Source organism: Tenrec ecaudatus, chromosome 9 (genome assembly GCF_050624435.1).
Source record: "Tenrec ecaudatus isolate mTenEca1 chromosome 9, mTenEca1.hap1, whole genome shotgun sequence".
Classification (NCBI taxonomy): Eukaryota; Metazoa; Chordata; class Mammalia; order Afrosoricida; family Tenrecidae; genus Tenrec; species Tenrec ecaudatus.
This window is the reverse complement of record NC_134538.1, coordinates 63,307,538-63,334,957: the sequence shown is the minus strand read 5'-3', so window position 1 is coordinate 63,334,957 and position 27,420 is coordinate 63,307,538. Positions and strand designations below refer to the sequence as shown.

Here is a 27,420-nt window from a genome sequence, read left to right as displayed (position 1 = left end):
ACCAGGTTGAGATTCCATAGACGAGCTCTCTTTTGCCAGAGCATATCATCTGGTAGAAGACTAAGAAATAGGGAAGAAGATCGTCAGGCTACATTTGTGAGAGGTGCTGTTTGAAATCAGACATATAATGTTTGAAATTCATAATTTGTATGTGTGTGTGAGATAGTGTGTGCATGTATGTGTATAAATACACATGTAAAATCATAGGAAACACTGTGACCTAGGACAAAAAAAATCATCCATGAAAATTCATGGTCTATCACCTACACACTGGTGGTAGAATATAAAAATGGTTGTATGATACAAAAAAATGAGGCCAATTTCATCATGAGCCAGACCTCTAATGAGGTCTTTAATATGTAAATTCGTGTGCCCTCCAGTGGAGCTGGACATGCTGGGAGAGACTGCTAGGCTTTGCTGACTAGGACGCTGCATTTGCAGTGACCGTCTGGACAGATAAACAGAAAAGGAGTTTAACAGTTTGAGAAAGTGCTTATTTCTTGTGAAGAATCCTTCTAATGCAAGTCAGACGACCCCCAGATAGGTATTCAAGATTTTGATAGTTATCTTTGCTTATGACTTGGAAGATTTTGAAGTTTTGCAATGATTTGGCTTGATCGTCGCAGCCATGTTATTGCTGTGGCTGGGTGCCTCTGAGTCCCTTCTGACTCACAAGGACCATACACAGCAGAACGGGATCTTGCCCGGTCCTGCGCCATCCTCACAATTGTCAGGCTTGAGCCCGTGTTGCAGCCGCTGTGTCAAACTGTCTCCCAGAGGGGCTTCCTTTGTTCCCTTGCCCCCCTGCTTTATGCAGCATGATGTCCTTGTCCAGGAACGGGTTTCTCCTGACCATCTGCCCAAATATGTAAGAGTAAGTCTCGCCCCCTTGCCTCCAAGGAACATTCTGGCTGTACTTCTTCCAAGACAGATTTGTTTGTTCTTCTGGCTGGCATCCAGGGTACTTTCAATATTCTTCCCCAGCACCACAATTCAAATGCATAGATTCTTCTGTGACTTTCTTTATATAATGTCCAACTTTCACCTGCATATGAGGCAATTGAAAATATTAAGGGTTGGGTCTGGGGCACCTTCGTCATTAAAGTAACACCCTTGGTTTTCAATACTTTAAAGAGGTCTTGCGCAGATTTACCCAATGCCATGTGTGTGTCCTTTCATTTTTTCCTGCTGTTTCCATGAGACTGATTGTGAATCCAGGCAAAATGATTTTCTTGATTGCTTCATAATAAGTGGAGAAAAGATTGACGCTATCTAATAGACCGGTTGTGAGATTTTTATTTTCTTTACATTGAGTTGTCATCCAAACTGAAGCCTGTGGTTCTTGCTCTTCAGCCGCAAAGGCTTCAAGCCCGCCTCACTTTCAGCAAGCAAGGCTGCGTCATCTGCATATCAAAGACTGTTATAAGCCTTCCTCCAATCCCAAGGCAATGTTCTTCTTCATAGAGGCCGGCTTCTCTGATGATTTGCTCAGCATACAGATGGCATACGTTTGGTGAGAAGGCAATCCCGGTGTTACAGTCGCACAACTCCCTCTTAGATCCGTGTACCAGTTTTGCGTGATCACAATGAACTGTTTTGGAATTCCCATTTTTCACAGGGTAGGTGCCCTCAAATCTTTTACCATTTGTGGTAACCCTCTCTCTGTACATGGGAAGAAAACACCATCTAGTCTTGTGCCATCTTCACTTCGTTACTAGGTTTGTGTCTGTTGTTGCAACCACCGTGTCAACCCTTCTCATTGAGGATCTTTCTCCTTTTACACTGAGGCTATGCTTGATCTAAGGAGCCCTAGTGGCACAGAGGTTTAATACTGGCCTAGTAACCACAAGGTCAGCAGTTTGAATCCACCAACCCTTCTTTGTGAGACAAATGAAGGTTTTTGTTCCCATAAAGATTTACAGCGTCAGCAACCTGAAGGTGCAGTACTACGCTGTCCTGTAGGTCCTCTGTGAGCCAGAATTGACTCGGTAGCAGTGAGTATTCTATCCTTCTCCCTGGACTGGGAACATTGCCAATGTAGATGAGACAAAGTCTCGCCTTCCTTGAGTCTAAGGAGTATCCTGGCTGGTCTTTCGATCTTCTGGTTGTCCATGGTATACTTAATGTTCTTCACCAAAACCATATCTTAAATGGACTCATTCTTCTTTGGTCTTCCTTATTCATTGCCCAGTCTTCACGGATATAAGGTCATTTCAAATCCCATGGCTTGGGTTAGGCACACCTTAGTCTTCAAAGTAAGAGCTTTGCTTTTGAAGATTTATAGAGGTATTTTGCAGCAAATATACCCAATGCAATTCTTGATGTTTGACTGCTGCTTCTATGAGCATTGATTGTGAATCTAAGTAAAATTAAATCTTTAACAACTTCAGTCTTCCTCCATTTATCATAATGTTGCTTATTAGCTCATTTGTGCGGATGTTGGTTTTCTTTACATTGATTTTTAATCTACACTGGAAACTGTAGTCTCTGATTTTCATCACTTGGCGCTTCCAATCCACCTCGCTTTCAGCAAACCAGGTGTGTCATCTGCACGCTACAGGTTAGTAACAAGTCTTTTCCATCTCTGATGCTGCATTCTTCTTCAGGTACTTCTCAGATTGTTTGCTTACCATACAGATTGAGAAAGTATAGTGACAGGATACAACCCCGATGCCCACTTTTCCTGATTTAAACCATTCCGTGTTTGTTCCCTTGCTTGTTTGAATGAGTACCCCTTGATCTATGGACAGGTTTCAAAGGCACACAATTAAATGGAATGCTAATTCTTTGCAATGGATCCATTGGTTGCCATGATCCACAAAGCCAAACGCCACTGCTTAGTTAATAAAACACAAGTAAACATCTTTCTGGTATTCTTTGCTTTCAGTCAAGATCCATCTGATGTCTGAAATGACACCTCTTGCCCCACGTCCCCTAATGAAGATGGCTTGAATTTATGGTAATTCCTTGTCAATATACTGCTGCGAACATTTTTTAAATTACCTCCAGCACAATTTTATTTGCATAGGATATTGATGATATTGTTTGGTAGTTTGTATCCAGTGGTTCACCTACCTTTGGAATGGACATGGATAGAAATTTCTTCCCATCAGTTAGCCAGATAGCTATCTTCCAAATTTTGGGGGGTACGTGAGGGAGTTAGACTAACAGGGTCAATTTTAGAGGGGTTTTGTGGGTTGTTTTGTTTTTTAATAAGTCATTTTATTGTGGGCTCTGATAAAAACCCAAACATCATGTATCAAGCACATAGGGTGCCATCAGCATTTTCAAAACATTTCTTTCTACTTGTGCCCTTGCTATCAGCTCATCTTTTTCCCCTTCATTCCCCACACTCCCACTCTCGTGACACTTGATCATTTATAAATTATTTGTACTTTCATATTTTAAACTATCCTCTGTCTCCTTCACCCACATTTCTGTTGTTTGTCCCCCTGGGGTTGGGGGGGGGGTAGGGGGTTATACACCAATCATTTTTATCAGTCCCCCTTTTTCCCCCTTTTCTTCCCACCCTCACCCTACCCTCATGGTATTGCTGTTCTCATCATTGTTCCTGAGGGTTTTTTCTGTATGGGATTCCATGTGTTGAGAGTTCTTATCTGTACAAGTATACATGCTCTAGTCTTACCGGATTTGTTAGGTAGAAATGGGGTCATAATAGTGAGGGCGCCACTAAAGAACTAGAGGAATGTTGTGTGTTCTTTTGATGCTATGCTGCACCGGGTTGGTTTGTTGTGACCCTTCTGTGAGGGGATGTCCAATTGTCTGCACATGGGCTTTGGATCGCCATTCCATACCCCCTCGTTCGCATCAAAATGGTGGTTTGTTTGTTTTGCCTGATACCTGACCCATCGGTACCTCATGATCACATAGATTAGTGTGCTTCTTCCATGTGGGCTTTGTTGCTTCTCTGCTAGATGGCCACTTGTTTAACTTCAGGTCTTTAAGACATAAGACACTATATCTTGTAATAGCTGGGCAGCATCAGCTTTCTTTTCCACATTTGCTTATGCACCCATTTTGTCTTCAGTGATTGTGTCAGAAAGGTGAGCATCACAGAATGCCAGGTTATTAGAACAGTGTTCCTGCATTAAGGGAGGTCTTGAGTAGAGGCCCAATGTCCATCTGCTATCTTAATACTTAATCTATAAATATATATACATAAACTCATATCCCTATTGTTATAGATTAATATATTTACGTATGTACATTCCTATGTTTAGACCTCTATAATTGCCTTTTGCCTCCTATTTCTTTCCTCCAGTTCCTTTTACTTTCCTCCTGTCACACTATCATGTTCAACCTTCATTCGGCTCTCTGTATTTCCTCTCAGCCACATTGCACTTGATCAAGCCCCACCAGTCATTCTATACCATCATCGCCATTGACTTTAGATCTCTTGTTGTTCCCTTGGCTCCCCGTTCCCTTTTGCCCACCTCCTCTCTCCCCTGGCCCCCTGGTTGTTTTCTCCCTAGGATTGTTTATCCTGCCTATCTTAAATAGATAGACATGAAACAATAAAAATTAGCCTATGAATAGTTTCAGGCCTGTCTGCTTACCCTTACGAATGTCTCCCAATTGGGTCTAATGCATCCCAGCCCTGCCCCCGAGTCTGAAGTCTATGTTCAGAACTCCTTGGGGAGTTTGTTGCTTTGCTTCCCTTATTCCTCTGTTGCACTCCCTTTGTGTGATACCCTGGTGTGGGCTGGTCAGATGGGGCACAATCCACCCACTGTGTCTCCGGTGCTGGTGCTGCCCCCTGGAGCACTATGGGTCAGTAAGGTGACATCAAGGGGACGTCATGTCTCATGGTGAGGTCAACTCTAAGGTTCTCTTTGTGCATTGGCTGCTCTGAGCAGGAATGTAGTCCTTGAAGCTTGGTGGGCCAGGATATGCTGTTCTCGTTCTCTCTCTCTCTCTCTCTCTCTCTCTCTCTCTCTCTCTCTCTCTCTCTCTCTCTCTCCCCCTCCAGGGTCAATTCTTAATAGCCTACCATTAACACAAGATAATTACAATAAGCATGGTCTCAAAACCCTGCAGAATAATAGTTTTAACTTGCATGAAGGAATATTTTTTAATGGAAGTGAATGGTTAAGAGCAAAACATTTGTCTGCATAAGAAGCCCACAGACAAGCGCAAAGTGAGACCCAGCAGGGCACAAGTGAGGGTGGAGGGCAGCAGTGACCGTGTTAAAACCCAGTCACTCCTGAACACAGAACACTGTCAAGCTTTTATGCTTGTGCAATGAGTTCCTATTACAGAGTAGTTCCTCCTGCAAACCGGACACTTGGTATCTGTCACCTCATTATTCAGACTTAACAAGGAACAGCACATGCTCTGAGAACTAACCTGCCCGCCCACCCCAACCCCACCCCTGCCATCAACTTTCCACACTGTCACCGTTTCTTTCGCTCTCCTTCTGTGAGAGTCTGGTATTCAGTTGTTTTAGTTCCCAGGGATACTGTAACAAACTCTCCAAGCAAGATAGGGGAGAGGGGCTTAAAAGAACAAAAACATTTCATTTTACACCCCTGAAGTCTACAATGCAAATCAGAGTATTCATTGTGTTGATTTCATCTGAGGACTCAAAGTGGCTTCATGGATCTCCTCCAGGGGGCTGCCAACAATCCTCCCTGTTCCTTACTAGGTAGCTGACTCTGCCTTCATTATGACATGACCGTTCTCCATTTGACTATATTTGTATTTGCTCTCATCTTTTATAAGATACTTCTCCAATGGGATTAGGACCCATCCCACACCCTCTATAACATCCTCTATTATAAATCATAACTTCTTACATAATATTATAATATCTTTGCCAATTCTCCCTCCCCCCAAGCCCAAGGCTTAGTATTATGCCAGAAGCTTAAATAGGACTCAGTACAAAATTGTTTCCAAAATTAACTCTGATGGTGTCAGAATGACCAGAATGCATTAAAAGTGTTTTCACAAATATTTATCTAGTAAGCGGAAAATGTAATAGATATTGGTATTATCAGTGATCGGTTGAAGTTAGATTTTTTAAATGAATTTGTTTCATCTTGACTGTGCATTCGAAGGTCAATGTCACATTCTCTTCTTCTCTTCAATCGGAAAGACCAACAATGGGCTTGTTGTTGCTGTTGAAGTTGTCAGTTGCCCTCAAGCTGTCAGCCCAGACTCAGCACTGCCTTGCGGGTCACAGAAGGAAATGCAGCCTGGTGCTGTGCCTTCTTCACACTGAGGGGCAGGTGTTAGTCCACTGCGGTCCCTGCTGTGGCAACACACCTCCTGGAAGGTCTTCTTCACTTTCCCTGACCTTCTACTCTACCAAGCGTGCTATTCCTTCAGAGTAATTGGTCTTTCTGGTGATGTGTTCACATAAGAGGCCCTAAGTCTCTCTACCCTTGTTTCTCAAGAGTATTTGGGGTTGCATTTCTTCTAAGGTTGATTTGTCTGTTTTGTTTTGTTCCTGGAAGTCTATGGCATATTCAGCCTTCTTTGGCCACACTACAATTCAAATGCACTTTTTCTTCTTCTGTCTTTTTTCTTCATGATCCAGCTTGTTCATCCATATGAGGCCATGGAAAAGACCACGTCAGCCCTCGGCCATCAAAGTCACGTCTTTACTCACTGGAACTTTAAAGCAGCCTTTGCTTGCGGCAGGTTTCCCCAGTGCAAACTGTCATTTGATTTCTCAATGCTGATTATTGATCCAAGTAGAAAGAAGCCATTGACAATTTCCATGTTTCCTTCTTTTATCACGCTGCTCTCTTTAAGGGCTAGCAAACATTTAATGAATACCTGACTGGGAGACTGGCTGGTTGACTAACTGAATAAACCCCTGGAGAAGAAAAGTACCTGAGTCTGCTTCAGAGTCATTTATCTGCCAGCGTGCTCTTGGCATGTGATATGTCCACAACCTCTGTCCAACCATATCAATTGCCTGACAAATGAAAATAAGTAGTAGAATTATTATTCTAATTTGAAGTCTTATAATATTAGTGTAGAGGTAATTCAATATCTTAGTTGCTACAATTTAATAGATTTCTCACACCATTGTCTTAGACTTATCCCCATTTCACTTAATCCAGGCCAGACTCTTTTGTATGATTAATTACTTTTTTTATTTTTAAAAGACCACCATATGCTGATTGCTCTAAAAATGAAGTGTACCAAAAAGAAATTGCCATACTTAAACCCACCCAAGTTCACAAAACAAAGAAGTCACCTTCCTTGCTAAATGCTTTACCTACCTGTAGGAATTTTAAACATTTTTTCCCTGATATTCAAGACAATTCTCAATTCTTTACAGATTTCTTGAACTATCTGATTCAGAGCCTAAACCCCAAAGTAGTGAACAAGTCATAGTTAACTCTTGTCTTTACATTTTCTGATTCATAGGTATCAAAATATCCAACGAACCATCGCCACAGAGAGGCCTGAGGAAGATTCTGGAAGCCAAAGTTGTGAGCAAGTCCCAGCAGGAGGAGGTGGAGGTGGAGGCGGTGGAAGTGACTCCGAGGCTGAATCTTCTCAGTCAACCTTGGGTACTGGAGGAAGGAAGGGTCCCCAGAAACCCAAGATAGCACCCCAGATGGATGAATGAAATCACGAATACCCCTCATTCTGCTTCATATGCTAGGCCCGCAGTCTAAAGTAAAGAGAGCAATGGAACGGACATAGGACCAAAGAGAGAGGCAAGACCCCACCAGGGATAAGCACAAAGAGCAGTGTTTCCCATCAGAGTTAGGACGTTGCCACCATGGTTTTGGGAGTCTGAAGACAGACCCATGAATGAATTCAGGGGACTTGGGCTCAGTTTACCCCAGTACTTAGCATCAAGGCAACTTTTTCTGTGACTTCATAATTTCTTGCTAAGTATATATATATATATATATATTTGGCGTGTCTTACAGATTTTCAACTTTTAAATAAAAGACATGCAAAAAAGTCAATGACTGCTTTCACAGGCACTACATGACCACACTAGGAACAATTGCTTGTTTGTTTTTAGAATAAGATATAAGCTCTGTGGAGGGAGAACAATGAGCCCTGGTGGCACTTTGAATTAGGCACCAGATGGCAAAGTTGGTCATGCAAACCCAGCAGTTGGTCCCACGAGGAAAGAGAGGCGACCTGCATCTGCAGAGGCTGACGGTGGCAGAAACCTTGTCCAGGGTCACTCGGGTTGGAGTCCCCTCTATGGAAGGTGTTTGGGCTGGGCTTTGAAGAAACAACCTGGGAGGGAAGCAGGCTTGCCAAGACTGGTGGCTGTCCATACCATCTGAGGCCAATTCTTGGTCAAACACAGTGTGCTTGCACCAGGGGCTGGCTTGCACCCTCCTGCCTCTGCCTGAGTGGAAGTCAGATGAGGATATTCCAGTGACAGAGGACACTTGCTTCCTCATTTTTTTGCCAGTATTGATATAAAATGATCACTGTGACATCGCAGTCATTCATGTTATTTGTAAATTTACGTAACTGGCATCAGACTTCAAAGCACAAAGACAGAATCTAAGCAAAAAGGCACTGTGATTTTCTTCTTAGCAGACCTCAGTTATCTGTGATAATGCAGCATATTGGACTTGCCCGTGTAATTTTTCAAGCATACATGCACATTACTACCAACAATCTCTGACTTCTGCTCTATTTCAGTAGGACCAACTAACTACCTAAACTTACTAGTTTAGGTTTTACTCTTAGTCTTTTCTTTGTTCTACTTTGAGAGAGCTGCAAAGGAGCTAAAAGGAGTTCTTGTGAAAATGAAATTAAAATATAATGAAATTATGGAATTTCCTCATAAATCTCAAAGCCCTTTCATACGTCAAGCAATGAAAAATATGAGGAACAAGGAACAAAAAAATACATTTCTGGGTCTACTACTGGACCAATTTGTTTTACTGCTTCAAAAGCCACCTGGAACTTAGTTGGTTAAAAATAAGCATCATTTTTTATATATATCAAGGAATCCTTGGGTGATGCCAATGATTAATCTCAGGATACTAAACAAAAGGTTGGTAGTTTGAATTCACTCAGAGATAACTACGAAGAAAAGCCTGCCAATCCACTTCCAAATATTATAATTATTAGAACCCATGGTTCTGACACACCATAGTTGAAGTCAACTCTACATCAAATGGCTTGGTGTGGGGTTTATTTACCACATCATCCTGCAATTTTGCTACTTGAGCTGAGCTCAACTGGGCAATTCCTGTGGACTCTGCCACCTCACACATTTGTCTTGGATCAGCTATGGGATGGGCTGTGGGCTGACCTACCCCTACTCATACAGCCTGTCGGCTTCCAGCAAGCCCATGCTTTCTCCTGCTGGTGGCAGGTCCCAAGGAGCGGGTGAAAAAGCACAAACACCCACAACCTAGGCCAGGACCTGACTGGAGATGACTTGTGCCACATTCCATTCATTAGAGCAAGGCACAGGTCAGCCAATTCAAAGTCGCCTGCAAATAGGTTTGGATAAATAGAGGGGAAGAATGGTAACCACTTGCGCAAAAAAAAAAAAGAAAAGAAATTTTTCCTCGGTATGAGTAGTTAACATTAGCAAGACCAGAGGAAAATGCTCTTAGGATCAAGGAGTTGTTCGTAGGTGCTGTCACGTTGATTCCAACTCATGGCGACACTGTAGAAACACCGCCGGGTCCTGGCGGTCACTGTTATGCTGAAGCCTAACTAAAGTTGCGCCCAGACACACTTCAGGAGCAAGGTTACACAGCACCGGTCCCTTTGCAACCACGCTCAGTTCTGACCATGTGTGTGAAGGCATGTGTGCGGCCCATGTGGGGAGAGCGAGCCTGCGTTTGAAAAGACTGTGTTCTAATGCAGTCTGTCTCGCTGCCTTGCTTTCTCCAGACCTGAGGAGAGAAGGCCCCCTTTCTCCCGTGAATTCACAAAAAATCACCTTGCTGCTGCAGTCCCCAGCTGTCAAGTTCATCACCAACCCCGAGTTCTTCACCGTCCTGCATGCCAATTACGTGAGTGTTGCCAACCCGAGGGGGCCTGGCCTGCTCGCCTGCTGACCCAAAGATGCTCTTTGAAAAGTCGTGTGGTAGACCAGAGAGGGAGCATCTAACCTGGGCCAAAAGAGGGAAAGAAAAGGCAGCTTGGTCTACGCATTACCCTACCTAGGACTTCCCTAAAAAACAAAAAATTACAAGGCTGGATTTGGGGACCCTCTTCCCTCACCCAAATTTTGTTACGCGCTAATGAGTTAATGTCAGTGAAAGGTTTTGGAGACAAATATGTGTCTTCTTATTGAAAAGTATTCATGGAACAAGATTCATACGTTGTCATATTCCTTTCAGTCTGACCCACTTCGCAAAATAACTTTCACCCTGGGATTTGAGAAATTAATTTCTCCTAGAAAAATAGCCACATTTTCTCTTCAAGTAAATAATTTCTCAACAATCATGATTAAGTTACATATTATTTGATGTCATGCATCATTTTGGGGGTTCTGGGTCGGGTTTTGTTTCATTTCATTCTTTGGCAGTTTCCGAGAAAGCAGTAGCATGGTCTGGTGGCACCCACTCATTCTCCCTTCGACAAACATTTTCTGCAGTTCGAGCACAGGCCTAGATGCCAGGCCCATAAACACAGATCAGTGTAGGAGCCTCTCATTCTGCGGAGCAACAAATGAACAGAGCAGTCCAACTTGGTAGGGCAGAGCCTGAGTGAACTGATGTAGGAACGAAATTTGGGGGCAATGTAAAGACTTAACACCCAGGGGAAGGAAACAAAGGCAGATACAGGAAGGGAGAGAAATCTGTAGGATTCTGTAAGGTTGAGCCTGAGTGGAGATGAAGTTCCAGGTGGAGGAATGGCCATATTTTAAGCTGTGAGGGGTCCTGTGTGGCTGGCGGATGGATGATGGTCACGCTGGATGGAGGGAGGACTGGCGAAGTAAGGAGCAAGGTCATAAAGAGGAGTCTGGATACACTTCCATAGGTAACAAGGAACCAGCAAGAACGTGAGGCATTGCCCTTGCAGGGTCAGGTTTATTATAGAAAGAACGTTTTCTGGCAGACGTGTGAAAGAGAAAGAAGGACTACAGGCTGGTCGACCATGAAAATAAGAAAGGCGATCGAGGCAGATCTAAGGAAGAGGCTCGGAGGGAGGAGTGGAATGGCTCCATTGACGAGGGATTGCTGAGGTGGAATCCAGTGTTTGTGACCGGGGTAGATGACTCAGTTAGCAAGGCAAGTACAGGCCGAAGGGTGCTTACTTACTAAAGTGTAGTGATGTTATTCACTTCAGATAACTAAAAAAAAAAAACACCAATAGGCCTGTGCTGACTTTGCTTACTAGGCTTTGCTTACTAGGTGCTCCATCCGAGTCTGAGACGGATTTGAAGAGAAAGCTTGGTTCTATAGGAAAGGCTGTGGGGCTGGGAGACAGATCAACGCCAGCCACTCCTAGAAAGACCATGTTTGAGGTGTTTCAAACAAAGAAAACAAAAGTGGAAAATCCCACTACAGTTTCGAAAGGAGGCACAAATAACCACTTTCCTGCCTTGCCCGGTGGTAACCCAGCCCTGTTTGAGAGCACTGTGATGCGGGGCTCCAGAAAGATACAGGCGTTTCTGCTCTGGGTGCCTGTGTCAGGTTGAGACTCCATCAACCAATTCCACTAGTCTGATAGGGCATGAGAAGGTTAGAAGGTGGGGGAAGAAGAAGAGGTGAGCTTGAAGCAAGTTATTTGAGAAACCTCTAGATAGCCTGTGGTAAGACCTAGCACTCTGCCTTCCAACTACACATTGATCCATTTATACGTCTCAAAGGGGTGGTCAAAAGAACGTGACAATAACCCAAGCCTGGGTACCCAGGTGGGACCAGGGCCATCAAAAGCAATTGGACCAATCCTCTCTAACTAATGTAATCTATGATTTTAATACATACAAGTGCACATATTGCGTGCACACACACTTGCACATACCATGGTACACACATACTTGAATACCATACCAATGTCGTTTGGCAAAAGGAGAATGGAAACTCCTGAAACTTCCTCGATTTCATCTTATCATCCCCCAACTACTCGACGACACACAGGTTCTTTAATAAGGTGTCAAGTAGGTGCCAGATCTCTGAAATCCAGCCTTCAGTCCCTGGGGCCCCTTATCTTGTTTTAGGCAGAGCAGGGCCCAAGCGCAGGCATCTGCAGTGGTTTCACGGAAGGAACTGTGGAGAAGAGAATGGCAGGATCTTCTGAGAGGTAGGGCCTGAAGTGAGCCAGGTCCCCAGTGTCAGGCTACAGAGGAGCCAGGCAGAGTGGAACTGCAACCCCCACCCCCCACCTGTCCCAACGTGTGTCTACAGTATGTATTTATTGTTAAGCAGGTTTTCCATGATAAATTACTGTGTGCCGATCATATTAAGTCGCTGAACCTGTACTTGATCTGTGTTTCTCTTAACTCCCCCTGCGGACCCCGACCTGCATGGAACTGTCTCAGAGTGCCTACCGAGTATTCACCAGCAGCACCTGCTTAAAGCACATGATCCTGAAAGTCCGGAGGGACGCCCGCAACTTTGAACGTTATCAGCACAACCGAGACTTGGTGAATTTCATCAACATGTTTGCAGACACCCGGCTAGAATTGCCCCGGGGCTGGGAAATCAAAACAGACCAACAGGGAAAGGTGAGTGGAACTGTGGGTGGGTCACTAGAAAGAACCAAGGGAGCTACACCAAGGTCTCTAAGCCGAGTCTGATTCATGGTGCCTCCATGCCGTACGAAGTAGAACTGCTCCGTAGGTTGGTCGCCAAGAGCATATTGGTGGTGTTGGTTGAGTCTGCTCCAACGCACAGTGACCCTGGGTACAGCAGAATGAAACGCTACCCAGTCCTGCGCCATCCTCGCACTTGTTATCTTTAAGCTCATGAAAACCATAATGCAAACAAAAACTCATTACCAAGAGTTAATGACAACTCATATTGATCTTATAAGACCAGGTAGAGCTGCCCCTGTGTGTTTCTGAGCCTGTACCTGTTAACTTCTGCAGAGTGCCTACTGGGTTCGAACTGCTGTCCTTGTGGGTTGCAACTCAAAGCATAACTATTCTGCCACAGGGCTCCTAATCCTGAACCTAGAGAGTTGTTAATTGTTAACATCATGTTGCTCAACCTTTATGGCTGCTAACCAAAAGACTAGAGGTTAGAATCCAACGAGAGGGACCTAGAAAGGCATGGAAGATTACTTCTGGAAAATCCACCTTCACACACACACCAAGTCACCACAAGTCAGAATGGACCCGTTGGCAATTGATTCTTGAACACATGACTTCTTTTAAACAATAAGAAGAAGCCACAAAAGGAAAGAGCTGAGATGAAGGAAAAAATAAAAAATGACACACACACACACACACGAACACAGCTACTGAGGTTGTTTATGTGCAACCAAAAACCTCCTGAAATTTAGGTCCTTTAGAAATTTAGAGTTATGGTTTCTTGGAATATCCTAGTCAATTGGCCTAATAACATGTTAAATGTTAAATAACATGTTCTAGCCCATGAGGCGATGCCTGGGGACGTAAAAGCTTACAAACACCAATCAGTGTCTATTCGCCTGGAACAAAGGTCAGGTAGAGGAGGAAGGTATGAAGTGTGCTAATTGCCTCCACAAACAACTGCTACCTTGGCCTTGACACAGGAACAATTATTTGGTGCCCAACTACCATTACTGAATATTTTGATCAAGGATTCCATAGAATAATCTTGATCAAAAGGAGGGAAATCTAGAACTGAAGTTCAAATTTTCATGAACTCCAGATATTCTGGAATCACACTATTTAAAGGAACCTTGGAAATGATTTCCCAGTTATAATCTTTAGACTTTATACCAAAAATACCCCCTAAAGTTTTCTTTGACAATAACAATAATTTAGTGTAACTGGTAAAATCTGTCTGCCTTGAGCATTAGGTTCTTTTAGGAATTTCTATAGAGCTCCAGGGATGAAGGAGCTCTGCTGGGACTGTGTGGTAAGCACTGGGCTCCTGATCACAGGTTAGCAGTGCAAACCCACCAGCCACTCCATGGAAGCAAGATGAGGCTGTCTGCTCCTATAAAGATTGACAGACTCAGAAATGCTATGTTGGGTTCCTGAGTCAATGGCCATGAGTTATATATGAGATCAATTGGCAGTACCAATTGGAAAGATTTGACAAGAATCGTAGGGCAGTAAAATATTATTGCAAAGGAAGAAAGTAGTTTTAAAGGAAAACAGTAAAGCATAAAAATGTGGAATGGTTGTAAGATTGCAATGAAAGCAAAATGTAACGGCAAAAGGATAAAACCGAATAGATGAAAATGAATGGCGCCTATAGTTAAATCACAATATTGGAGATGAGTATGGAACTGGCACACAAAGTAGGGGAAGGGGACCACATTTCAGTCAAGGAAGAAAGCAAAAAGACTTGAAAGAAACCAAGAACGAGAGAGAGAAAATTCATTTCTTTGTGTTATGGCATATTTATATATATCTATGAATATATAATGGCATATATGATCAAAGATTACAGCCTTCGATATGGATTACAACTTAATATAAGGAATCCCCACATCTTCACAACTGGACCAGTAGGTAATATCATGATAAACAGAGAAAAGATTGAGGTTGTCAAGGGTTTTATTTTGCTTGGATCCACAATCAATGTTCATGGAAGCAGCTGTCAAGCGATTGAACAACTTGGTTCACAAGACCCCTTTAGAGTGCTGAAAACTGTGAGGTTACTCTGAGTACTACAGTGTGCCTGATCCAAGCCATGGTATTTTCAGTTGCCTCATATGAAACTTGGTCATTGACCAAAAAAAGAATCAATATGCTTGAGTTGTGGTACCAGCAAAGAATGGTGCAAATACCACGGACTGCCAAAGGGACAAATAAATCTGTCTTGGAAGAAGTTCAGCCAGAGTGCCCCTTACAGGAAAGGAGGGCAAGACTTTGTCTTACATACTTTGGGTGTGGTGTCAGGAGAGACCAGTTCTTGGAGAAGGACATCATGTTTGGTAAGTAGAGGGACAGTGAAAAAGAGGAAGATTCTCATTGAGATAGAGTGACACCTTGACAGGAACAATGGGCTCAAGCTTTGGAATAATTGTATTGATGGTTCAGGAGTGAGCAGGTCCCTTCTGTTGTACATCGGGTCACTGTGGGTCACTATGGATCAGAATCATCTCAATTGTACCTAACAATAATAAACCCTATGGGGACACAGTGATCAATACTTCTTAAACGCAACCCAATACCTCACAAGATTAGCCTGGGTTTAGAGACTCAGGACCATAGTCCCCTGGGACACTTTGGTTATATGGCATAATATAGTTTATAAAATTTGTGTTCCGCATCCTGATTTAGAGTGGTACAGTGTCTAGAGTCTTAAAGGATTGAGAGCAAACACTTAAGATCCAAATATTGAGCTATCCTCTTCTATACTCTCCTCCAGAAGAAAGATAAGAAATAAGAAAACTACAGACTCAAAGAATTCATCAATCCACTGGGCCAGTAGTCCACAAAAATTTCATGGGAAAAACCCTCCCCCGCAATCTTTTACACAGCTTACACTTCCTCTGGAAGCAAGCCATTTGCCCAGGGAATTTCATTCCAATTGATTATATCAGGTTGTGATCTAAGAACACTGTTGTACCCACACTGATCTTACAGCTGATGGGTTGCTCATAGAAGATCCTATTAGGGGGTTGATGACATTGCATCAGATCACATAATAGGAGATGATCAGATCTTAACTGTCAAGCCACGGAGAGTACTGGCCCAGGCAAATTGACACAAATCCTATCATAATTGGCTTGAGATTCTCCTTCAACCTTGAGTCAAATATAGTTAGCTTTTGGGTAAATAAGAGAATGTCTTATAAAATAAAGAGTATAACTTTCAGTACTATGCCTTAAAAAATCATCTATGAAACTAGTAAATGGCCAACAAGTACCACTTCACTACCTGGGCTCCCTGACTGACTTTTAGCTGTTCCTAAAGATGAAATAGAAACTGATAAGCACAGTGCCAATCATTGAATACTAAGTATAGATATTAATTTAACTAGTTAGATTAATACTAATTAAACATTAAAAATAAGACTGCTGACTTAAAACAAGTTATCAGGTAGGCAGAGTAGATGTACATATCAAATTATAGTAAAAATTAATTGAAATAAACTTACACATCCTAAAACCTGAGGGTAAAAATAAATAAAATTAAAACTGAGGGTAAAAAATCATATCAATATTAAGGCATGGCACGGTGGAAGTTAGCTATGAAAGGATAAAAATTAGACGTGTTTCAGAACTTTTTAGTCATATTCATAAACTAAAGAAGCCCATAGAGCAACAACTATGGGATGTTGAGAAGAAAAAGTTTTAGACAAATAAGGCTGTATCCATGTGAACATGTGTCCTTCATTTGGGAGAATGTTAGGGGAAAGGGTTTTTTCATTTACAAGATGTCAGAGCCTATCGACTCTTCTGCTTCTCCTAAAAACATACACACACACACACACACACACACACACCTGTTCCCAGATGGATCCTAATTGAGACCAAAGCAAAATTACATTCTGGGGAAACCATAGTAAAGCAGGTCTAGAGGTGCGTGTTTAAATCAATTAAATGCGCAAATATAAACAATTGCTATTCAAATGTTTTAAAGTGCATTTTTAAACCCTAAGTAAAATATGGACATTTTGTCTAATAAAAATGGAATAATTGTATGATAATAGGAAGAGTCCACCCAGTCTAGACTACAAAAGACATGAAAGTAGAAAGAGGGAACACAGCGGATATGAACCTGGTGCTAAATTCTTAGCTGAGTAGTGTTGTGAGCCAGAAGGTCTGAAGGGAGTGAAATTAGATCATTTGAAAAATAAAGGCTGGCTAAAAATCTTTGACAAGCTTAAAAGGCCGTCATTTGCAAAATACTTTTCCAAGTTCTTAAAAAAGACCAAATTACACAAAAATATAGTTTTAGAACAAAATGGCAAAAAAATACAGAGTAACAAAGAACACAGAAATGATAACAAGATAACAATAGAAAAGCCAAATATAACAGTTATGGCAGTGGGTAGAAACAGTATAAGCTTACACATCAGAAGGAAAACACTTAGATTTGGTGGCAAACAGAGCCAGCTTTTGTAAATAAGAAAAAAATACCTTCGGTATGATTCAGAAAGTTTAAAAATAAGATGGTAAATAATGAGAAAATAACAGAAAAAATCAAAAAGTGTGTTAATAGTATACAATGAACTAAACAGAACACAAAACTCAATGCCATCAGGTTAACTCTGACTACTAGGACAGGGTAGAACGGCCCCTGTGGGTTTCCACGACTGGAAATAATTGGGAAAATAGAAAGCCTCGTCTTTCTCCTGCCGAGTGGCTGGTAGTTTCAAACTGCTGCCTGTAAGGTTAACAGCCCAACATGTAACCACTACACCACCAGGAGAATTCAAATTCAGAGGCATGAAATGGAATTAAAGAAAAATTTACATTAACCTATGCCACAATTAAATGAAGCTGTGATAATCATATGCTTTATCAACTAAATAACAGGGTATCGTTTCATATATTTTTAAATCGAACAAATATGAAAGGGAATCGAAGAAGTGCAATAATAGTTTACAAAATAAAACACCACCACCGTCTAATCAATTTCACCTCATAGTGACTGTAAGTATTTAAGGATGCAGAACGTCTCCTCTTTCTCCCGAGGAGCAGCTGGTAGATTTGAACCACCAACCTTACAATTAGCAGTTCAATGTTTACCCGACAAGGCCACCAGAGCTACTTTTGCAGTCAAAGTATGTGGATATATATCTAGTCACTAATTTGACAAAATAAGCCAGCAAGCCTGACTAGACAAGAGGATGTACACTGGTACAAATGAGACGCTGTGAATCAGAATCAACTTGATAGCAGTGAGTTTTCTGAGTTTGAGAATATTGCTATACTCTATCAAAGGCTCTATTGCTCTTATGTCTCGTGTGAAATGAAGTATAATTACTACTTCATCCACTGCCTGGGCAGTATAGAGAATTGGTCACTGACTAGTACTGCCCTGCTCCCGTGCTAAGAACACAGAAGGACGGGCCCCAGTCACCCATCTGCCCAGATGCGGTTGGAGTGGATAAGGGAAGAGAGGTGGGAGAGGGAGGAGAAGTGATGGCTGAGCCCATCGCCCGCCCTCGGGGTCTTGCGTTCTGTTGACGACGTTCTCATGCGGTGTGCCTTTCTCTGCAGTCCTTTTTTGTAGACCACAACAGTAGAGCAACCACTTTCATTGACCCCCGAATCCCGCTTCAGAATGGCCGGCTTCCCAACCACCTGACCCATCGGCAGCACCTCCAGAGGCTCCGAAGTTACAGTGCTGGAGAGGTAATGCCACTCCGCAAGCCTACTTACTTGAAGGGAAATCCCACCACTTCCTCTCCTCCTGCGCCAGGCCATTTGCTAATGCCTATTGCATACTGGTGCTGCTTTGTGTAGAAGGAATGACCACCTGGGGCATACCCATTCACCTCCCTTCACCTGTCTTCTTTCTTCCCCTTTCCACAACACCTTCATCACTACTAAGAAAGGATGCTCTCTAGTTTAAAGGAAGCTGAAAATGCCTCTTGCAATTAGCTGCCAGGCACTATTTGCTAAAGCCTAATGGGCACCTGTACATTCTTACTGTAAATTCCTATAAGACCACGGTCCTTTAATATAGCTCCTCATGTTGTGATGACCCCCAATCATAAAATTATTCTCATTGCTACTTCATCACTGTAATTTTGCCACTGTTATGAATCAGGCAACCCCTGTGAAAGGGCCGTTCGATCTCCAAAGGGGTCACGAACCACAGCTTGAGAACCACTGTGATAGACCGTGTGTGACTGACTTCAAGCATCTACCTTTGCCTGAGATCCCAGAGGCTTCAAACTTGGGCGAAATCGAGAGGGCTACCTGAAAACTGCTCACCTCCTCCTCCGCGCTCTTCCTGGCACTGAATGGTCTTTTTCGTCTTTTTTGTAACTGCTTCTTGTGAATTGGGTACAGGTTTGCAGAGCAGTTTTATATCCAAAAATTAATACCCGTTTTTCACTCATTCATTGCCATCCCTTCGGTGTACCATCACTTAGTCCTCCTCCTCCTCCGTTCCTAACCCTTCTGGACTTAGTCCGTGGGTAAGCGCTGCCCGCTTGACCTTAGACAAGTGATTGCTATAGTGTGTGCACTTCACTCATGTTCTTGCTCCCCTTAGATAGTACCTTTCTATTGTTTGGCTGAACTTGAGCCACAAGGGTAAGTTCCGTTCCAGACGTGAAGGGTAATGAAGGACCATAGCCTGGGGGGTGCCACCAGTCACTATCCAATCAGTAAGACTGGCCTCTTTTATGATATTTTGAACTTTTTTCCACATTTTTCTCCCACTCTATCTAGGACCTGCAAAGACTTCATATGTTCTTCACTACCCACGGTGATCTTCTGCGGGTGTCTAAAGGACTGCCGTCTTTCTTAGTGTCATTTTCACTGTCTTGTGGAATTCTTGCCTCTACTTCCCAACCTTCTTTTCATGGAAGCCATCAGCATTTTAGGAGATATGGGGCCTGAGAACATTTTTTTAAATCAGCTTGTAGAATTGGGTTACAATGAGGTAGAATATTACAAAGCTGAGTAAGGTGAAATAGGAATATTTGCAGATATAACGCCACACCTTAGTGGACATTGCCGGAGAAATGTTGACAGTGGCAGTACCTCTGATAGCAACCTCCTCCAGACAGCAAACTTCAGTCTCAGGGAAGAACCGGTCATTGATGTATCTGTACCAATTAAAAAGAAAATTTAGCATTGGGAATTATTTCTTAACTACTCTTTCAGGAGTAGTGTTCTTTACAATCTGAGAAATAAGACTGTTCCCAGCCCAGGGCACCCATGGTTTGATTCCAGTGGAATAAAATGATTTTTTTTCTTTCAGTTGTTATCTTATGCATTACTGTTTTAGGCTTTTTTCTACATGTACAGAAAGTGATATGTGTAACCTAACACTCTTTAGGTGTAAGGACTGTCTAGCTATCAGCCATCCAGCTACCATGTCATCAATGACCAAAAACAACATCCCAACTTCTCAGCTCAACCTGCATAGTCCCTTCTCTGATATATTCATAAGCCACAAAGAATATTGTCTTAGGACATAGGTAGAAAAATTCAAGAAGTAATCAATTTCAAAAATGGCATTTAGGCTTAATTAAAATATCTAAGATCTTTAAAATTATTAAGGTAGTTTTAGCATTAACACAGCATGCTTAATCACAGGTGGGCAAAGAAGCTCGAAGCTCCAGTTCAATTTTCTCTCAATAAAATGAAGATATTGATTACCAAAAGTAAGAGGAGCCTCCCTAAATATATATATATTTCTTACAATTTTTACAAATTAGCCTAAAAATCTGAATATCAAACCCCCTTCTAATTGGAAGAACTAGAATGAGACCACAGATAATACTTGCATTACTTATTCCAAAATATTTGGTTGATAGTGTAAAGTAGTCCAGATTCAATGACAATATAATCTGCAATAGCCAGAACCTGGATAAGACAGAAACCTGTCAGAGAAGGAAAGCTCAAATCTTTCCCTCTAATAGAGAGCAGTAGAAAAGTGGTAAGCTGCATCTTGTCAAAGGCAGAAAATTGGTGAAACTCTCCCATCAAGTTCCAGCTTTCCAGGTGCCATTGTGTAGTGAGCGACAACATTATGGATAAATGCTATGGTCTATGGTCTTCCACCAACAACACATTGATTCTAACACATGATAATGAAAAGCACGCATTCATTTGTGCCAGTCATCCGGGTGGCTCTTTCCTGATACTCCCAAACTCGTCCACTTGACAAGGGACTGAGTTCTTCAGGTTTTCAAGCCCCACCCCCATTTGACTGCCCATCCCCTCTTTACTGTCAGCTCAAATAAGCCAAAGCTTTCACCGGGGCGACAAGGAGAACAACGCAGAAAGAGCTGGAAGGCAGCAGAGAGGTGAGCTTAGGGAGCACATCAGAAAACAAAGACCAGCTTCTAAGAAAATAAATATTTCTACTGCTTAGAACACATGACCTCAGGAATGAGGGTGACAAGAGGGAGTTCGGTGTAAAAATACAGGAGAGGCGTCATGGGAATGCTGGTTGTGTTTGCTGTGGCGAGAGTTCGCACAACAAACATTGATTAAGTGCATGGCCTGCTACGAGCGCCGTGGAATGAGAAAAGCAGACATGCTCTCTCGGGCCAGAAGTACACAAAGTTAAGGAACAAGAGAAACCCGATTGTGATTGAGTGCCCAGAGAGGAGTGCGTCCTCGTGCTGCAGGAGTGTCCTAAAGAGACAATGGAACGCTCGCTCTACACAGCAAGTTCCTGAGCTAGATGCAAATAGGTGGGGTGTGATAGGTGTGAAGAAGGTAGGACAATCCTCAATGCACAGACTATGCCAGGGGTCAGAGGTAGGCGTTAGAAAGGTCGTAGAGAAACAAGGTTCAATATGACCAGAATAGTAGGTCTCCATTCACTCTGCCCTGGTTTTGGGAAAGCCTTGAATGGCACATGGAAGAGCAGGGCCTTTTGTGGACATCTTGAGGAATTGGAGAGAAGTGACTTGATGATCGTTGGTTTTTAAATTGTCTTTTGTTCATTTTCTCACGCCAGCGGAAGACTATTTCTGTCTGGAGGGGTGGGTTCAGGGCTCGTTGTCAAGGGCTCGATATTTACTCAGGTCATATAGGCATCTGTGCCCTAACTCCCAGTCCAGTAAAAACCCATGTTTTTAAGAAGAGACTGAAGGCTTTTAATAAAGAGAGGCTGGAGAACAAAAGGTTCTTTCGGGAGTCCTTGTCACAACCCAGTTTTAGCTGAGAAGCCCCTAAACTGGGGTAAGGACGGGACACCAAGTGAAAGCAGAGGTCATTCCGGAGGAAGAAGAGGCAGGACATCAGCCAGTGGAAAGCCAAGCGTCCTCTGCAGTTAAGTCAGCTGGCAGGCAGCCACTCGGGCCTTACACCAGGGAATGGAAACGTTGCGGTGGAGTGGATGCCAAGTCATGGTACTGGAATGGAACTGGATTCAGCAGGGTCCGTTTTTGTTTTTGCAAGTACATTGTCATGCCTTTTTCAGAGGTGCACCCAAACCTCCACCATATTAAAACTTGCAGTTCATTGCATGTCCGTGGGTGACGCTGCTCGGGGACTGTTTCCACAGAGGAGCTGTGGTTTGTGTGCCTTTGTGTTGCTCCCTCTGGAGGGCACTGTTTGCTCACCTGCAAACGAAGACAAGGGGACGAAGTGACCATAAAGCTGGCTCAGTTCTGTGAGTCTCGGAATCTAGAGGGTTGGATTCTAAGCTTCCGGTATTTGCAACTAAAATAATCATAGTTTCTTAAACAACGTGAAGGTGAGATGAGTAAGAAAGCCGGGGGGCGGGGGGAAGACAAGTCCATGCAGATAAATTAATGATGTGTAATAACACTGCACGATACCCAATTAGAAATGAGGGCTATACCGATGGAAATAGGAATCACAGGAATCATCAGAGGGTTATTTCTATAATCCATTATTTTTCAGTGTTTTACATCCAGGCAATGGGGAATTATCTACAGAAGTTCCTTAGGCCGCAGCATTGAGGGGAACTTTCTTAACACCTTCATGAGCCATGCTCTTATGTGTTGCTTTGCTCAACTGTTGGTTTCTTTTCATTAATTCCACTCAAGAGCAGAATCAAGTAAGTCCCTGAAAAAGTAACAGTTCCTATATTCAGGATTGTAAATGGTGAATTTTTTCCCCTCAAAAATTCAGAAAACACATGTTTTGAATTAGCCTTTATCTTGCCTGGAAAATGCCCAGGCATATTCTTGAAAGTTCTTAAGCCTATTGGAGTGTGTGCATCGAGTGGCCCTTATATGATATTTGGATCTTCATTGTATCGCTGCGATGCTTCTGGTTGCAGTATTTTGGTACCAATAAAGCACACCTTGTTGCTGTTGTTGGTTTCCAAGACGTCGGCTCCCATTGACGGGGCTCTTTTCTAAAGATCAGAATGAAGCTGTCCCAGTCTTGTGCCATCTACATGATTGTTGGGATGTTTGGGGTAGACTGTGCAAATCCATTTCACTGAGAGTGCTCCCAATTGCACTGGCGCTCTCTCTACTCTCCTGAGCCTTTGTCTAGCAGTGGATTTTTCCTGACAACATCTCCAAAGTAAGCGAGTAAACAAAATCTGATCTCTCTTGCTTCAAAGGAAGGTTCAGGTTTTATTTCTTCTAAGACTGATTTTTTAGTTCTTCTGGCAATCCAAAATAGTTTCAATTCTCTTTGCCAAAACCACAATTTGTAGGCACCGATCTATCCTATAAGGCAGTTTGCAAGAATGGCATGGGGGTGATCGCTGACCTTCTCGTCTGACTTCACAGGGAAAAGGAGAGTCAAGTTAAACATCAGCCCAAGGCCAATTCCTATGAGCAGTAGGGCAGACAGGCTGCCACCCTCAACTTTTTCACCAAGTCTACACCAATCATTCTTCCTCTAGCTTTGATACTGCATCTCAGTGGCCACATACAACTTACAGACAATCTTCATGATTATGGCCTCTATTTGGAATATTTTAATTTTTTACTTCTAATCCATGATAGAAAATTCTGAAGACCTAGAAGTTTTTCAGTCAGAAATACCTCATCTCAGCAATGGGTGCAAGGTATGCCTTTCCCAGGGCCTTGGCCTCTGCCCTGCTCAGGCTATGTTACAAAGTCATTTGAGCACTCACAATAAATCCCCAAAGGGCACGCCACTCTGCCAGAAGCATCCGCCCAAAGGTGCTCAGCTCTAGTTCTGGGGGTCAGCAAATTTAGCTACACAAAATAAGTGCCCAAAATACCCTATTCACAAGCAACTCTTCTGCTCAGAGGCACTCAGTTTTACTCACTCTGAGAGTCAGGAAGCCCGCCACTCTGTCTTGTGCTCTGGCTCTTGGTTCTGTTGCTGCCTGTCCTCTGCTGCCCCTCTAGGATCACAGCTCTCTGTCTCCTGGATCGAGCGGACTCAACATACCTGCATTATGGGGTCTACAGTACACTCTCCACTCTCAGCTCCTCTTTCTCCATGATCATAAGGTGCCCCATTCCTGCTTTAGGGGTAACTCATTTTATACCCAGAAGGACGGCAAAACTGATGAGAGTCCAAGTTTTTACCATCACAATTAACTATGTTATAAACCACTAAAAACTTAACCATAAAAAAATTGGTAAAAACCCGAATCATACCATCTCTCAGCATCTTCCCCACCTTCTCTTCCTCAGTCTCATCACAAAAGTGGAATTCACCCAGTTTGAATGGCTCTCCGTGGACGCTGGGTAAGAGTCACGTAGACTAGAGTTAGAGGAGCTGTGTGGAGCAACGCTGCCCCACAGGACTAACAATTCTCTTACTCATAAATAAATGGATAGCGTACAGCAGGCAACGCACACTGCGTCCTTGACCCTATCGGGAAGGAATTCACTGCAGGTTAACACATGGGCCTTATTTACACTGTAATTCGCAACATAAGTGAATATTAACTAATAAGATAGGATAAACATGCATCATTTTTATTTCTTTTACCACTTTATCTTGGTCAGGCTAGAAAATAATTAATCATAGAAAATTTGGGGAAGGAAAAGTACACACACACATTTAAAATTCTTAATGATGATTGCTACAGAAAAGGGCGAGAGTTTGGGGAAGGGAATCTTGCTTTTCACTTGAAAGGCAGAAGCCAGCCATTCTGTGCAGTCAGGTTTTTCGAGGGCAAAAGCAATTTCATTGGTTCTGATGACCTGAAAGAATTTCATTCAGGAATGTTTGCTAGCTTCGGCTGAGTTCTCTAGAGAAGAAATGCCAGTGAAACTGTTTGGGTATTCATACAGCCACCGCCATCGAGTTGATTCCAGCTCAAAGACACCACCTATAGCATTCCCAGACGCTGGAAATCTTTACAAGAGCAGATAGGCTCCTTTTTCTCATGTAGAACAGCTGGTGGTTTTGAACCACCCACCTTGCAGTTAGCAGTCAAGCATACACTTGACAGTGTCCCCAGAGCTCCTTATGTATTCATATAGAGAGATTTATATTAAGGACATGGCTCACACAGTTGTAGAGGTGGGAAACTTGATGTGTCAGATGAAAGGATAGAGACTTCTCTTGACTCACATAGGTGCGGGGTTTGATGACCCAAGACTGGCAGGTCATATGGCATGCATGCTACAGACAATGTCCAGGATTGGCAGGCAATATGGCAGGCTGCTAGCTCAAGCCCAAAAGACCAGGGGTCAAAGGACAAGCCAAATGCAGGACCCAGGTCCAACAAAAAGCAAGCAAGCTTCTCCAAGCTTTTCCATGTCCACTTACATTGACAGCAGACCACGTCCCTAAGTTATTGGCTTCTGATAGATGTCATCATGGAAGTAATTACCTTGTTAGATATCATGAAAGATTATTACATCTTTGGTCAGCTAAATTGACAAAAAGCTTTATTTTAGAAGAGTCATTTCTATATTGCTTCTCACACATGATTAAAGGTTTAGTTGGAAGTTTATAAAGGTCTGACACCATGAAAATAATGCTTTAATTATTAGTAATATGTAATTGATGAGAAAGAAATTAAAATAATAATCCCTAACATACAAGAAGCTAAAGATAGGATCATGTTGTTGTGGTTCCGTGTCATATTTTACCAGTACATGACTCTGTAGATAGTTTCCATGCCAATAAAACTTTTCTATATTTTATAATAGAGTTACTATAACTTAACTTGTCTCCTTTTTTTATACATTATATTTTTTGGTCAAATATGTTGAACAGCTCAAATATACATCTCTCTTTTTTTGTTTCCTTAAGATAATTCTGAAAATCATATAATTTTAGTATAACCTAAAAAAGAATCTAAAGATGTTATATATAAATCAATTAATTGGGCTTTTCCTCTGGACATGCCGGTTTGTTTACCAACAGGTCTCCAGGGTACCTGGAGAAAGCAATAGCTGATTATTAACTAAATTGTTATCTAGAACTTATCATTTTTAATCACTCCTTTTTAGAAAATTACACCAGTTTACATTTCCAAATTGCTATGCAAAAGAGACACATATGTGCCAGTTACTAAAATCTATTTTCTGAGCATATATTTTGTTTTGTCTAGAGATCAAAATTTTGTAAAATTTTCATATTGAACATTTTAATGAACACTGTCAACATTAAAAGTAAAAAAGGAACCCCGAGAATGATTCCTAATGCAAACTCAAACAAACAAAACCTTAACTCACTGCCGGCGACATGATACCAACTAATAGTGACCTTACAGGGCAGGGGAGAACACACCCTGTGAATTTACCCAGACTGGAACTCTTGAGGGAGCAAAGAGTCCCAGCTATCTCCCAAACTGCGGCTCATGGTTTTGAACTGCTGACCACCAGAGCTTCTCTACTGCAAATGAAGCTCTACCAATTGAAGGAGGATAGACTGAATGTCTTGAGAGAGACAGCCCACTAGGAGAAAATATACATATGTGTCCATGAACACACACACATCTGAGAAATTCTGTAATTAAAAAAGGATCATGCAAACGCCAAGGAATCCAATGAGTCATTGTAATTTTGGTTTTAAAGGAAATTTCATTATTTGGGACATTTCAATGTTAGAAAAGCAATGTGAGGCACTTGGGTAAGGCAGTTTGCTCTTGGGCACTGAATGAAGATGGGCAATGTGAACCCACTGAACATATCCACAAAACATAGGCCTAGTGATCTTCCATAAGATTACGGGCATTGAAAGTCTAATAGAAAGCCATTATACCCGGTAACCCATGGGGTCTCCATGAGCTAGAATGGACTAGTCATGAATCATTTTGTTTTTTATTTAAAAATAATGCCTTCAGTAAAATCCACATCAATCACTCAATTATTCAGACATCCATCTCAGAATGGATCATTTGTATTACTTCAAGTCTAAAAACATATGAGAACTATCAACCAAAAAAACGCCCAAACCCTTTGCCCTGGGTCAATTCCAACTCATAGCAAGCCTACAGAACAGAGTAGAACTGGACTATCAGGTTTCTCAGGCTGTATATATTTTTTGTTTATTTGTTTGTTTTTAATTTTTTAATAGTTTTATTGACAGATAACTCACAAACCATAAAATTCAGTGATTTAAACATATATAAAAAGAGTTTTATAATCATCACCACAATCAATTTTTAAGTATTTTCTTAATTTTTTAGCTACTATGATTAGTTTCCCATTAGCCCCCAACCTCTCCTGACTTAATTAAATCTAGTTACTGTTTCTATAGATTTACCTGTCCTGGATTGTATATAAATAAAATCATACCAACAACAACAACAATGGTAACAGACTA

General features: G+C 42.2%; 1 protein-coding gene across 1 annotated transcript in view; it reads left to right on the top strand.

The window, feature by feature from the left end:
- HECW1 (HECT, C2 and WW domain containing E3 ubiquitin protein ligase 1) overlaps positions 1 to 27,420 on the top strand; it is a 246,062-nt gene that overhangs the window by 135,724 nt on the left and 82,918 nt on the right. Inside the window, exons 11-14 of the mRNA XM_075557535.1 lie at positions 7,402 to 7,547; positions 9,868 to 9,989; positions 12,467 to 12,652; positions 18,259 to 18,393. Coding sequence (XP_075413650.1) covers positions 7,402 to 7,547; positions 9,868 to 9,989; positions 12,467 to 12,652; positions 18,259 to 18,393 — 589 coding nt within the window. The remainder of the gene's footprint in view (positions 1 to 7,401; positions 7,548 to 9,867; positions 9,990 to 12,466; positions 12,653 to 18,258; positions 18,394 to 27,420) is intronic.